The 14,831-nt window shown below is 41.5% G+C and overlaps 1 protein-coding gene and 1 long non-coding RNA gene across 33 annotated transcripts in view; one reads left to right on the top strand and one right to left on the bottom strand.

Moving 5' to 3' along the window:
- DST (dystonin) overlaps nt 1-14,831 on the top strand; it is a 488,434-nt gene that overhangs the window by 438,541 nt on the left and 35,062 nt on the right. For all 32 annotated transcript variants that reach the window (XM_053286451.1, XM_053286446.1, XM_053286475.1 and 29 more), the window contains 5 exons: nt 578-697; nt 6,806-6,975; nt 8,865-9,024; nt 9,640-9,834; nt 11,374-11,502. In XM_053286451.1, coding sequence (XP_053142426.1) covers nt 578-697; nt 6,806-6,975; nt 8,865-9,024; nt 9,640-9,834; nt 11,374-11,502 — 774 coding nt within the window. The remainder of the gene's footprint in view (nt 1-577; nt 698-6,805; nt 6,976-8,864; nt 9,025-9,639; nt 9,835-11,373; nt 11,503-14,831) is intronic.
- On the bottom strand, nt 5,925-14,509 carry LOC128340791 (uncharacterized). Its single transcript, XR_008313959.1, has 3 exons — nt 14,460-14,509; nt 12,914-13,065; nt 5,925-6,139 (listed from the first exon to the last, which is right to left on the bottom strand). It is a non-coding gene; the product is annotated as an uncharacterized LOC128340791 (long non-coding RNA).

Here is a 14,831-nt window from a genome sequence, read left to right as displayed (position 1 = left end):
ATGAACTTGCTGTAACTAAATCCACATTTAAATGAATTGTGTGACTAAAGGAATTTTGAAGGAAATTGTAGAGCCCCAGGTTTGGCTTATTTGAGCTAGAACAGCTATTTCTTCAATTTAACCACAGATAATTTTATTTGAAAGTTAGAATTTTCATGTTCTGATAGGGCACTGTATGAATCCATGTATTTATTACTGATTTTCCTATTTTGTAAAAGAATTTACATGGTCACCCTCCTTTTATTTTAATGACCACAACTACTTCTATTAATACATCACTTTCAGAAGCATGCAACATTTTTGCCCCTTGAACCTTCATCTACAATTCTACCCTTTATAGTCCCCCTATAAAAAGGATGAGATATTTAATATATTAATATAAAAAGCTTTGCACAGTAAAATGACATTAGAGAGGAAAAGCCTATTCTTTTCAGCATTTAATTGTGTCAGTCCAGACTTGCCTGCTCAACTATGAATATTATATTATTTGTATTTAATCTTTTAAAGGTTGAATATGTTTTGATACATTTTCTGTTTGTATACGTGTATACAAATAAAAAATCTTGCTTTTTCACAGTTCCATGAAGCCTGGAACAAACTTATGGAATGGCTGGACGATTCAGAAAAGACTTTGGATGCAGAGCTTGAAATTGCAAATGATCCAGATAAAATTAAGATGCAGCTTACCCAGCATAAGGCGAGTCACTGGTCATGGAATGTAGAGGATGTCCAATCAGATTGCAAGAAACCCAGTCCACCAAGCACTGTGTAATTAGCAGGAAGTCAGGATGGGGGGAGAGATTTATTGGTTTAGACTGGAATGTTTGCCACCATCAATTTCAAACACTGGCTCTATTCCAGCTAGTAAAATAAATAGAAGCTGGTAGGTTTCTCTGAGGGGCTTGATCTTCTGAAGACAAAATGTGTTTGGAAAGGAAAGGTGCAGTAATAAAAGAATAAGAAAATCCAGAAAAATTGCCCATAAAATGAAGTTATGCTAAGAACATAACAAATTCTGCAATCATCTTGGTCAATAGGATCCACTGGTATTTAACTAAACCCAGTACTTTGGGTTTGTATTGCTCAGAAATTGTGTAAATTCCCTTTTAAAAGAAAATCCACTTCACTCAAGAAAAGAAACGAAAAGAAAAGAAAATGTGCTGTTTGACAGGCAAATCCTTAACCAGTTTAGTGAAACAATCCCACCCCTCATTTGAAAGCAATGGAGCTGTCAACAACAAAAATGAAACTGGAAATAGGAGAAGAGAGAGTTTTCCTGTTAAGAGCTTACATTTGTCATACTCCTTTCCATAAACCTGAATATATATTGATGAAATGTTAACTTTAAAATCTGGACTTCTTCCGTATAGCTCCAGAGAGAGGGACACACGGTGAACACTGAGATGCAGTCCATTTTTCTGCTTTTGTTTTGCAAAACACATGCTGAGTATGGCTGTTAATTTGTTCTACTTGGTAGTCTCTGAAGTAAGATCAAAAGATACTGATTTCGAATTTGGTCTTACTTTCTGATTATTCCTTCCCTTCCATGAATATACTTTATTGTTCTCATAGGCCCTCAAATATCATAAGAATTTCCAATATTTATCCTCCTTCAATTCTTTGTGCTGTATTTCCAGTTCTTTATTGACTGTTACAGATTTTTCATTCAATGCCCTTTCTCCCAGTTTACGTTTAAGTTCTTCCACTAATGGCTATGTTTCTATTCTTATATGTTCAATTTCCCACTGTAATATTTCTGTCAGGAGTGCCATTAAATCAAGTGAACATATGTTTAATATGGCAAACAATTTGTCCTTAAATTCATTGTTGGTTGGGAACATACCAGGATCTTCAGATATTCTTAACCCTCTAGGGATCCTTTGTATCTTGCAATGATGGTTCCGCCCTCCCTCTGTGGCTCCTACACTGTTAAGGATATATAGGCCTCAGAGGGGTGGAGAGGGGATTGTCAGCCACCCTGATACTCCTCCACTTCTCCGGGAGAGGGGTTGCCCTGCTTCTCCCTGGGAGCCTCCAGGATCTTCCAGCTCCCATCTCCACTTACCAACTCATCCCTAGCCAAACACGCTTTAAATAATGCCCTGCATTCAGGGCAATCCCAAGCCTTTCCCCCGACTCCTCTCCTGTGGCCATGCTGCCAGTAGGGCCATGCTGCCTTCCAGGCAGCCTCTAGGGCATCTGTCTTGCTGGGCTCCATCCCTCCTTATGGCACCGTCACACAGCAAAAGGCTGGAGGCAGCCCTCCTGTTGCAGCCTAGCAATGGCTTGTCAGGCCATACCGGCCCAGCGCTGAGCAGCCAGACCCCAGATCTCCTCGCCCTCCCCATGTTCAGGGGGTGGACGTTGCCAACTCCCGTCAAGACCAGACACATCATGGTCTCCCCTCCTACCGCCACGCAGCTCAGTAAACGTTCTGTCCTTTCGGGAGCTGGTGGGAGGACGCCACAGTTACATCCTGCTTAATGTCTTTGCTCTGCACCTCCACTCACTGCTTGTTTTTATGTCATCCAACATATTTTATTGACATGCATTTCAATCTTTGGATGCTAAAATGAAGAACACATTTTTTTAACCTTTACAAGACTGGTAGCTAGTCAGCTAAACCATATATCCTCTTCATTTACTATTAAGATTTATTTATTTTTCTTCATATAGTAGTTTTACATTTTACTGGGTTCTGGTCCCAAAGACACTACACTTTGGTGGTTAAACCTTGGCTTGACCTTCCTCTGCTGCATGCCACAGCAGACATTTCTGCTCCCACTTATCCCATCAGATAACCTAGAAGACTGAAGAGGTACACAGGAAAAATTTCTCGGGCTAAAGAGACCCCCCACATCAACTTCTAATTCAGCAGAACAATTCTCCCGTGGGCCAGGCACATCTTAGATTCCACTAAAGACAAGTCTACTTAGAGAGACTGTCAAGAATAATGTACCTTGCTACTTACTTCATGGCATATGCCTCCATGGATTCTGTTAGGACTGGATATATGGCTGCCAGTATGGTATCCAAAAGAAACATCTGGCTGTATGCCTGGAGAGCAGGCCATCTCTGGCACGGCAGCTCTATAGTGTGTGTGGTTTTGTACCAGGATAGGTTTGTTTGTTTGTTTGTTTTGTTTTGTTTATAATATTTATATCCCATCCCTCCAGTACACTATTGCTCAGGGCAGTTCACAACAATAAAATAGATACAGTATACAATAAAAGTAATAAAATTAAACAAATTGAGTAAACAAATTAAGAGTTAGATTAAAAATCACCATCAATATTAAGTTGAAATTAAAAGTTATTTTAAAAGCTAAAAACTGAGAATTATAAAACCTAAAGAACATACCAGATATAACCAAAGATGGATGGAGCATTAAAAAGCCTCCTTAAAATGGTTGCTTTTAGTTGTTTTTTAAACACACTAAGGGAGGGAGCATGTTGAAGCTCTTCAGGGAGGGCGTTCCATAGCTGAGGGACCACAGCCAAAAAGGCCCTGTCTCTAGTCCCCACCAACCAGATCTCTGTTAGTTGTGGGGCCATGAGCAAGGCCTGAGACGATGAATGGTAACAAGCATGACTTGTCCCCCTAGCTAAGCAGGGTCCGCCCGGGTTGCATTTGAATGGGAGACCACATGTGAGCACTGTAAGATATTCCCATCAGGGGATGGAACCACTCTGGGAAGAGCAGAAGGTTCCAAGTTCCCTCTCTGGCATCTCCAAGATAGGGCTGAGAGAGATTCCTGCCTGCAGCCTTGGAGAAGCCGCTGCCCGTCTGTGTGTAGACAATACCGAGCTAGATGGACCAATGGTCTGACTCAGTATATGGCAGCTTCTTATGTTCCTATATGGGCGAATGCAGTCCAACAGGTACACTGGCCCCAAGGTTGAGCAACATAGTAAGACAACATCACTTGCTGTTGTGGTTGGGGGAAAGGGAGCTATAAAAACTAATCTCAGACTGGGCACCTCACACTTTATCCCCTGGGATTTGTCTCTGTCTTCCTGTGGGCTGGGATAATTTCTCAATTTTACACTCATGCAAACACATATGCACATGCAACAACTAGTCTCTAGACTGTATAGTCTTAACTTAACTTAGTGCTAAGGCAGAATTGACAAAAAGCTTCTCCAAATTTTGTTTTTAAAATAGCCAGTTTTCCCTTCCATCCAGTCATTCAGTGGTGCACTGGAACATCTATGATCCTATCTCCCGATAGGGGCCAACTATGCCAAGAATCTGTTGATCTTCCTTCAGCAATCCCCTTCTCCACTATCCATGATATGGGGTATAGGGCTATTGCCTTCAGTGTAGGAATTCCATGACTGTCCCACAAAGGCCAAAATGTGATAGAGACATACTTTGAACTGGTTAGCTAGATAAATCCTACTGTCCCACAGGGTCACAAAAGCTTATATGCTGATTGCGGCTGTTTGCCTTGAATTTACTGTAGTTATCTTGTATCTTTTCACACCAGCTCAGAGAAAAGATTTCCAGCTTAAATGTGTGCACATGCTTACTTGTCCAATAAAAAATATCACCTTACCTTTCCTTCCCAGTACACGGACAGTCATAAAATAGCCTCCCCAAATCCCCAACTAATTCTTTTATCAAGTTGTTTACAGGTTATATGCTTTATATTGCTGAATTTCTTGTGTTTCAATCCTTATGAAGTAATCCACCAAACCACTGTTGACGGTTTTAGCGGCTTTGGTATCTCACATTGAGGACATCAGTTAAGCTGTGTATGATATGTGGAATAATTTGGCTCCATTCTTAGTGAGCATGTTGCTGCCAAAAATAGGAAGCAACAAAGATAAGCATGTTCTCTGTCTCATACTTATAATATGTTGCCAAGATTTGAGGAAATATTATCTTTTAAATCATTTTTGTTCTTCATTACATGTTATAATTAGAAATCACAGTAGTAGGAAGAAAGATTGGGTCATGTGGTTCATTTTTGCACCTTCAAAAAAAATATTGGTATGTTTTAGTGATAATATTACCTATGGGCTTCACTCATTTATTTCATATATATATACCATTGATAAGCTAGTTGTGTTTGACCAATTGGCTATAATATCTTGTGAGTTTTGTTCTAGAGTATAATTGGACACAATCTAGTCCTTGAAAAATCAATGAACTGAAACCTTATCTTTGGCTCAGAATCTAATATTTTCTGCCCAAAGTTTCTTTGGCAGATGTTTTGTTATATGCTTTCTAGCAAAAGCATCATCGTTGTGCTTGGTATCATAGCAGTGCCTGTTTCAGAGGAGAAAGCTTGGGAATATAAGCACAGAAATAGTCAAGCATTAAAATATTTGTAATTGTTTATGTGGAGCATGATCCTGCCAAAGCTAAGCACTTTTCGCTACTATAGATATCAATGAGAGCAATGTAAGTGTTTGCTTAGCTGTTTTCCATTGCAATTAGTGGGACTTTAAAGTCCTTTAAGTTTGGCAGGATTCTTCCTGTGGTTTGTTTGGAGTATGTGTATCTTAGAAAGACAGCCCCTGAGAAAGAACAAGAGTGTGTTTTTTCTTAAAGTCTGCAGCTAGCTAACTTTATTTAAAATAAAGGAAAATAAAGGGAAAGTAATGGTTCAGATTCAGAGGATTTGATTCCTTCTGGATACATTATATTCACACTCAGAATAGTGGTGTTAGTTAAGCTATGCAAACCAGTGCAGAAATGATTACACAGCTGTCTCCCTTCTCTGTGCTTGTCCTGAGAAAACATGTTTCACTTTTTTATTAGTGACTCTATGACAAAGGCTGTAATGCAGCTTTTATTAAATGCCCAAAGCAGATACTCTTTTGACGTTTTCTGGATAAATGCCTCTTTGAGGGGGAATGAGGTTTCCCATGATCAAGAGAAAGTAGGCTTTGTTACTGACAAGGGTGATCAAATGATTACAGCTTGGGTACACCCTTTATTCACATTGCCACTGAAGCTGACCATAGCAAAAATATAAACCAAAACATCTCATTTCATTTCATTATTCATCTCTAAAAGCTGGCATATGAATCTTGATAGCACTCTTCATATTGGTAGGGTTCCTTTTGATGTTTCCTTTAGTAGCATCTTGATATGCAGGGTGTAAGCTATCCTGAGGTTTCTCACATTCCTTTTGTTAATGACAAAATATAGAAAATAAATATCCAATGCAGCTTCTTCACTCTGATACATACAAGCCAGTATCTGCCTTTAAGATTATTTTGACCCATTTAAGTTAACAGGCACTAAATTAGTTTGAATATAAGTGGTTTGGTGTAATTGCTTTGTATATGACCAAATAGATGGGCTGTCACATGATCCTGCTGCCTTTTTTTTTTTTTTTGGCGTAACTTCTTTTAATGTCTCCATTAAAGTCAACAATTGATTGATTGATTTCAGTGATATCACACAAGTATATTCTGGAATAAGTGAATTATTTTCTGGAATAAGACTTGACTATCAAGCCAGAGCTTGCTAGTTCGAATCCCCACTGGTACATTTCCCAGACTATGGTAAACACCTATATCAGGCAGCAGTGATATAGGAAGATGCTGAAAGGCATCATCTCATACTGTGTGGGAGATGGCAATGGTATTCTACCAAAGACAACTACATGGCTCTGTGGTCACCAGGAGTCGACATCAACTCAGTGGCACACTTTACTTAACTTTAATTACATTTCATGGGATTTCATTGATAAATTTGATTTCTTTGGGAAAGTGTTTGGCTTCAGGCATAATGAAATATGTTTAGGCCTTTGGTGTTGTTTGCTTCATATTATGTCCTTCTTGTACAGGATTTCCAGAAAGCTCTTGGAGCCAAACATTCTGTGTACGACACCACAAATAGAAGTGGGCGTTCCTTAAAAGAAAAAACTTCACTTGCTGATGACAATCTGAAACTGGATGATATGCTGAGTGAACTCAGAGACAAATGGGATACAGTCTGTGGAAAATCTGTAGAAAGGTAAAACAAAAAAAAAAATTGTACGACTTATTTATTTAAAGGATGTCCTTTAAGCAAAAGCCATTGTTAAGGGTGGAAGGGGCACTATCTCCTTCATCACTCAGTTTTGTGCTGGTCTGTGATTGTAATAAAGGAACTGAATTATCATTCAGTTTACTTTTCTCTAACTATGGCAATTTATATTTGCTCCTGGTCAACAACCTGATAGAAGCTCTAAGCTAAAAGGCCTGAGGGTAATATTACATGTTGCTTTTAGTTCTGTGAATCTTTTGAGGGACTTAAAAAAGAACAACACACACACCCCAATTGCAACTGCTAAGTCTGCACTCTGAAGCAAAAGACCAGCCCAGAGGAAAGAAGGATTTCTTTACCCTTGCTCCTCACTCCCTTTTTAAAAATTGAAAATCTGCCCCCAACAGTTTTTATTCCCATAGCAGAAAAGATATGGGTACTCATATATTTCCCCAGCAGGGTTCAAAGCGGGGGGGGGGTGCGGGAAGTGATTCTCAGTGGAAAAATTATGAGAGGGTTTGTTTTATCTACTGCCTTTCTGGTGGGGGAAGGAAATTTACAATTCACAATTATAAAATAAAAAAGATAAAAACAGAGGAGTTACACTTTAGGCCATTAGTGGTCTCTCAGGAGCTGATGGCACGACCTCCCTGGCCTAGGTTTTTCTTTCTTGCCTTTATGTCTGAAGTGGGGAGCTAGGGGATCATCACCCAAGGCTCACTGGGGATCGGATGGGGGGCGCAGAAACAGAGACTCTTTTGGCAGGGCCAGAATTATATTGACTTCTTATGGGGGCCCCCTACAAGCTCTTTAACCCTCCCCCCCCAAGCAAAAGACAGCCCCGCTCTCAAGGGCACACAGGTCTTAAGTAGCCCCAGTAAAGGTGGGGAAGGAGCCTCTTCGGCAGGCCTGCTCAACTTAGGCCCCCCAGCTGTTTTTGAACTACAACTCCCATAATACCCAGCCACTATGGCGAATAGCCAGGGATTATGGGAATTGTAGGCCACCAGCTGCAGGAGGGCCAAAGCTGAGCAGCCCTGCTCTTAGGCCTTTGGTGGTCTTTTTAGAAGCTAATGATGAGAGCTTCCAGCCTGGGCCTCTTCTTTCTATAAGGCAAAAAAGCCTCTCTTTCTAACCCACCCACACCCTAGTCTGACTTCAGATTGCAACCTCAGCAGCTGCACTGTGGGGTGGTGTTTTTAAAAGGAGATACTCAGGAATTACACAGATCAAGTAATTACACTGTCACTTTGTTGTTTGTTATAAGTCACCTCTGAAAACCAGTGTGAAGCCTCCCCTTTGACAAAAGGAAAGGGAGGCTAGCAGCAGAACATGATAGTGACATGCTTGGGGCCGAGGCAGGGCATGTCACTATGTGGTGGCATGGAGCATCATCTCTTGGTGGGAAGGGAAAGCTAACTGGTAGCACCATAGTTGCAGGAATCTTTGGCCAGGTGACAAGAGTCTTGCGAAGGGATACTACAGAGGCCGAATTAGACCCTGCAAGGTCTGGATGATGGGAATAGAGCACTCTCGGAGAGGGTTTCTTTAGGATGCTTGTAACTTTTATAGCATTCCATGGGTTGATTTATGTGTGCCACTGAATTTCCTCCATATGACCATGCCCACTCATGCATGTCTTGCCCTACAAATGTCATGCCCTACAGAGTCATTCATAAGAATATACAGAAGTATTGCTCCCTTTTCTAGCCACTGTTTTTAAAAAGTCCTTTTCTTTTCTTTGAGTAGCAGGTTTGCTTTATGGGCCCGCTCTCAAGGGCACTTTGAGAGCAGGTTTGCTTTGTGGTGGTGGTATTAGCATATTGCTATTTCTTTTCTCCACTGTTTGTGCCTCTCTTTTTGTTTTCTCACCTCAGACAAAACAAACTGGAAGAAGCCCTGCTGTTTTCTGGGCAATTTACTGATGCTCTTCAGGCTCTCATAGACTGGCTCTACAAAGTGGAACCACAGCTGGCGGAAGATCAGCCCGTGCACGGAGACATTGATTTAGTGATGAACTTAATAGATAATCACAAAGTAATGGCATCAAAATTACTGTGATTTTCGTATTATTTTAAATCCGGCTGCTCAAAACATTTTGACTGAATGTCTGTTGGGTCAGTTTGTAACTTTTAAGGAGATTCATGAGCCCATTCAGTAGATGAAAAACGCATGACTGTGGTATAAAAATTGGCTGGAGAGGAAGAGTCCTTGCAAGCTCCAGGGAACTAGTTTCCTCTGAAAAGCACTAATGTTGCTATTTTATAAGTTGTTTAACAGAGATTTTAATTCCAATAATTTCAGGCCCACAGAGTACTAAAAACGAGTCCAAATGTTCCTCAAATACAGCCACTGCTGCTGCCGGTAATAGTATAAGCATTCTCTTTTCACAGCCCTAGTCTTTTACCCCTGGCCTTTTCTCTTGGGTGTAGGGACTGTGGTGCACATGTGGCTTTTCACCATCTGCCCCATTCCTTTTAGGCGAGGCAGGGTATTTGGGCGCACATTCCATTGCATGGACAGATCTACTGGGGAATGAGTGGGAAAGCTGACAATCTTCATTGTTGCAATAGATGTTTTACAGATGAATGGTTAGGCAGATTGTATATATGTTGCTAACTGGAAGGGACACAATCTCTTTCTGTTGCTCAGGTCTTCCAAAAGGAACTGGGGAAGAGGACAAGCAGCGTCCAGGCTCTGAAGCGCTCTGCCCGAGAACTGATAGAAGGCAGCCGGGATGATTCCTCCTGGGTCAAGGTCCAAATGCAGGAACTCAGCACTCGGTGGGAGACTGTGTGTGCATTGTCTGTCTCCAAGCAAACACGGCTGGAGCAAGCACTCCATCAGGTGAAAAAATGAACTCGTCACACTACATTCAGTCAGGTGCAGCCTGTGGAGGGATCTGCAGTGCTTTCATAGGGTATCACAAATGCATTGCAAATGAAGAGGAGATAGGAAGGCCTAGTTCATGCCTTCCATATGCCACCAGGCTCTGCATATGGTTAAAAGAATTTGCGGTGAATGAATGTATAGTTAAGCACAACATCAAGTTTAGAAAAACAAACTGAATTAAGAAACAGAGGCCCAAATGATGTGCAAGGCAATGCCAGCGTTCCTTATCAGCTGGTGCTGCTGTGCATGTGGAAGCCAGCCCTGATGGTGTTGCACAAGAGTGCAGTTGTGCCACTACACAAAATGGTCTGGCCACAGTTGCACAGTGCTACTCGTATTGGAAACAAGGTAAGTACTATTGTGCAAGTACGGGCACACTGCTTTATGAAGTTGTGCAACTGCATTCCTGCGCCACACCCAGAGGCAGTCTAAACCCTGACCTTGGGGACCCAGTCTCCTCCTCCAAGGTCTGGGGGGGGGGTGTTAAATGGCCAGGGCTGGGGGCCTCTAGAGGCCACACCACCCCCGCCTCACTAAACCTCTGTTGTTTTTAAATCATTACTGCGGCTGAGGGGTGGCTGTGGTGGGGGGGGGGGAGAGCGGAGCAGTCCTTCTCATCTCTTCCCCCTTCCTCTGGCAGGGGCGGGGGCCGAAGCAACGCTGGGTCTGTCCGGGCCAATGTCTCAACTGCGAGGCGCACCTGCACAGTTGAGATCGTCGCAAGCCCGTGATGTCATGTAGCCTTTTTACAGGGCAACATGTACAGATATGTGAATAACTTAACACGTTTGGAAACAGACCTTTTAATAAAATCTGCTGAACTGCTGCAGCCATGGGTGGGAGAGTGGGGTTGTGAGGAGAGGAGAGTGTGTTATTTATCATGAGCATTATGCATTGGGTGTACATAACAATTGCATCAAAGTGTAGAGATGTGTAGATTTGGAGCGAAATTCAGCCTTTCCCAGATACTACTTGGAACATGACTGCTATCTGCAAAACAGAGTTGCAAAAGGAGAATGGGTGTGTATACCCTACCACTGGAAATAACCACTTTAAAATAGCAACACTGTTTCCAACTCTCTGAAAGGAGTTTTTTTGTCTATATATGACCTCAATTAATGGTTTTTCCCCTTAGCCTCATTCATTAGCATTGCTCCACCTAATAGGTTAAAGTACCTCTTTTGTAACTTGTCAGTACAAAAGCAAGTTGCTCTTAATTCGCCTTACACATATGCTATCAATCATATATTTAAAAGCATGCACAAACAGGCCTTTGGGCTTCCTTCAGTTTTTTTAAGCATATGACATTTTTACAGTCATGATAGTGAGGTGCTATATGTCAGCTTTTTAAATGGAAAGTTAATGTGCCTTCATTGCTGGATGATGAACGACTCTGCCTGTCTGGGCACAGCTTGTTCATAGGAGGAATCCAGCATTGTAAGTTGTTCTGTCAGATCCCTTTCATAGTCTTCTCCCCACCCCCAATGTATGCAGGCAGAAGAATTCCACTCTGTTGTGCATGTTCTTTTGGAATGGCTGGCTGAGGCTGAACAGGCCCTTCGTTTCCATGGTGTCCTCCCAGATGATGAAGAGGCACTGCGTGCACTAATAGATCAGCATCGGGTGAGTAAGATAACTGAGACAGTGCTGGCTCTTAAGAGTGGATTTATGAGAAGGCAAGAGTAAAATAAAGATATTTATGGCTTATTTGTATCTGGCAATGAAAATTAATTTTCTTTCCTAGAAATGAGGAATCATGGAGCAGAATCTTTCCACAGACTGATGTCTTCAGCAAATTTAGCCTTGAAGCTTTACACACATAATTGATAACTGAATCAACTCAAATGCCTTAAAATTGGCACATTCTCAACATATGCTATTCGAACGTTATGTATGCTTGAGTGCTTGCTCCCCAAACCCTAATAAAACACATCATGTTCATAGAGACACAGTTATTGGACAGTGGTAGATTCCATCATACCCCTGGCGTCATGCCATAGACCACCATACCCTAAGCATGTCCTCCTCTCTATCCTTACAAGTGAAATTCAACAGGATTCCTCTAGCATATCCTTATATCTGCTCACCAGCCTCTACACTCTTGGTAGATCACTGTCCTAGTGGGCTAAATATTCACTTCCGGCAGAACGTGTCATCTAGCAGGAAGGGCTACATGAGAAAGGAGCAAGCAGGGGAATTGTTGGTTTGATATTGTTGGTGCCAGTGCTAAGGCCAGGTGACTGGAATAAAACCATTGTGCCATTCTGTTTTAAACCATGCTTGTACAGCTTATGACCCAGCATGTGAATGCAGCCTGCCGAGTTATGTGTGGCAGTCCATTAGGAGTTCAATACATCTGCTGTTTCACTGCTGCCTAAAATGACAAACGATAACCTAACTAGGTTACCAAGTGCCTACCAGGCTTTGCAAAATACATGTCTGATAGGCTGCTTTCAGCTTTGTGGGGCCACAGGTATGCAGGCCCTTTATAGGGCTGAAGTGAAATGATTTTCTAAAAGTTACCTCTCCACTCATAGACCGTGAAAGCGGGGTGGGGTGGCATATTCCATCAAAGTTTTGATGAGGTATAAGATTTTGAAAAGTTGCAGGGATTAAGAGGCTTACTGATTGGTGAGAGCAGCCATTTCTTTAATCTTTTTTCGTTAAGAAATTATTTTGAAACTTGTTTTTAAAAACAACAGAACTCTTCTCAGCAGCTGTCTATTAGCAGGTGCCATCTTTTTAAAAAGAAGTTGTAATACCTCTGGATCAACATCATCATTATGGGGCCGTTTAAATAATATTTTAAAAAAAACAAAACAAAAAAAACTGTCCACAAGTGGAAGAACTTAGGTTTTGTGCAGTTGCTCTTTTCAGCAGTAACCATGCAGCTCCACCCACAATTTTGTTGCTTTCAACAGGATTTTGCCAATATATGTGACTGTTGGATTGCCCCCACCCTACTAAAATGGTGTAACAGTGCATGTTATCAATCAGATGATTTTTCTACAGAGCTCTACTCTCTCAGCTCTACCTTTTTTTGGCTAGTCTTCATTTTCCTGTTCCCATACAATGAGATCATGGAAAGGCTGCCAGCAGTTATATTGGGGATGAAGAAGAGTAGATCTTGTTTACTGTCGTCCCTTCTGAACAGGCTCCAGATGGCTGTCTTTGGCTTTCCTCTCACTGAAGAAAAAGAATTAAAAAAAATAAAAAATCCAAGAGCAGTGCCTACACATTCATAGAAATAAATAGCCCACTAACCATTTCTAAAATGCAAATGCTGTTTTACAAAATTATAAACTATAGAAGTTGTGAGTTAAGATACATTTTAACACAGTCTAGAACTTGGAAAATCTGCAAAGACACTTCTGTCTGTGATGGTGTAGAGAAAATGACCAGTGAGATTGTATACGTTAATGTAACAACTTCTTAAATTCTTGGCCCACCTTAGTAGGATCTTATTTTTCTACCAGTGTGGAATAAAATACATAATTTGCAAGTATCTAGGCAAACCTGTTGCAGATATATTGAAAAATAATGGCTGATATCTAGAGCAACGAACCTCTTGCAGAAGGACTCTGGTAGTGCTAAGTCTGGAGCCTGGGTTCCAGACTAGTGTTGTGCTAACAGCGCTCTTGCACAATCCCCATTTTTAGTGCAGCTAATCCTCTATCTTGTGCTAGCACAATAGTGCTCATTCCACATGCAGTTCCTTGCTTTGGATGCTAGCCATTGCATTGTATTTTATTTTTAGAATTTATATCCCCCCTTTGCATTTACAATGAAAATGTTCAAAGCTTCTGTTAAAGACTTTGGGGCCCTGTCTGACAAAATGCGGAGCCACAGAAACTTCCAACCAAGCTTCCAAAAACAAGCAGAGAATTTGCTCTGCGGATGACACAACAGCAGCGGAGTATTGCTGTCAGTGGTTTCTTTGACCCCTCCCTCCATGATTCACCCAGTCCACAACTATTTCTCAGTTGCTCTGTGCTGAGCCTCTTACAACAAGCTGAGAAACAAGCCTGGGGGTCAGTTCAGATGCAACACGATGGCAAATTCAGCCATGCTTTCAAAGCTCAGTTTGGCCAAATTGAGCCTCGGGTGACTTTAAGAGATCCATTCAGAGGGAAAAGCACAGCAGGTATTCTCAAATTCAACTGAGGATCTAGGTTACATCTCAGCTAATATTTCTGCAAATGAAGAAGTTCCATTTGTGTAAGGAAAGGGGAAGAGTTACTTTGGCCAACCCCCCTTCCCCCTACACCCCCCCCCAAAATCTGCTCTTGAAAGCCCCTGAAAGTTCTCTTTAAATATTTGAAAATAATAGCCACTGTGGAAGGGGCACAGCATCTCCCCTCTTAAATCTGCCCTGCACCCACAAGCTGCTGTTTGCCCTGCTCAAACAACATAAATGTGTGTGTATTTCAGCTACCCAACCAAGTCCCCAAAACATAGTTTCCTCTTTGGTCCAGTCAATAACATCTATAGCTTAAAACGGTGTTGTCTAAGTGTGGAATGAAGGATCTTTAGAACAGTTCAGTGAGAAGGCACTGGCCCGATTAAAGATATTTCCTTACATGTTTCTCCTTCAACATCCTCTGAGTGAGTCCTGGGAGTTAGAGTAAAGTATCAGAAGACTGGGTCTTCTGAGACAAATCCAGTCATTGTTAACTTGCTATAGCAACGGAGTGATGTCTTATGAAGTTCTGTGATCTCATTTTTTAAAATTGCATAAGGTTGTGTCTGTTATTCATGTATGTGCCGTATTGCATTAGTAATGAGTTGCAGGTTCTAGCACCTATCTTAGCTAAGCACATAGTCTAAGCACAGAGACCTTAGCTGGCAGTTTAAAAAGAGAAATCTTAACTTTCCTTACAATAAAAGATGAGCTTTCCTATTGCTTGGCTTCCCCTTCCTCCCTGCCATTGAATCAGCTCAGGCGTTGAATG

This window comes from Hemicordylus capensis, chromosome 1 (assembly GCF_027244095.1).
Source record: "Hemicordylus capensis ecotype Gifberg chromosome 1, rHemCap1.1.pri, whole genome shotgun sequence".
NCBI lineage: Eukaryota > Metazoa > Chordata > Lepidosauria > Squamata > Cordylidae > Hemicordylus > Hemicordylus capensis.
Note: the sequence above shows the minus strand (reverse complement) of the source record. Positions and strands in the feature narration are given on the sequence as shown.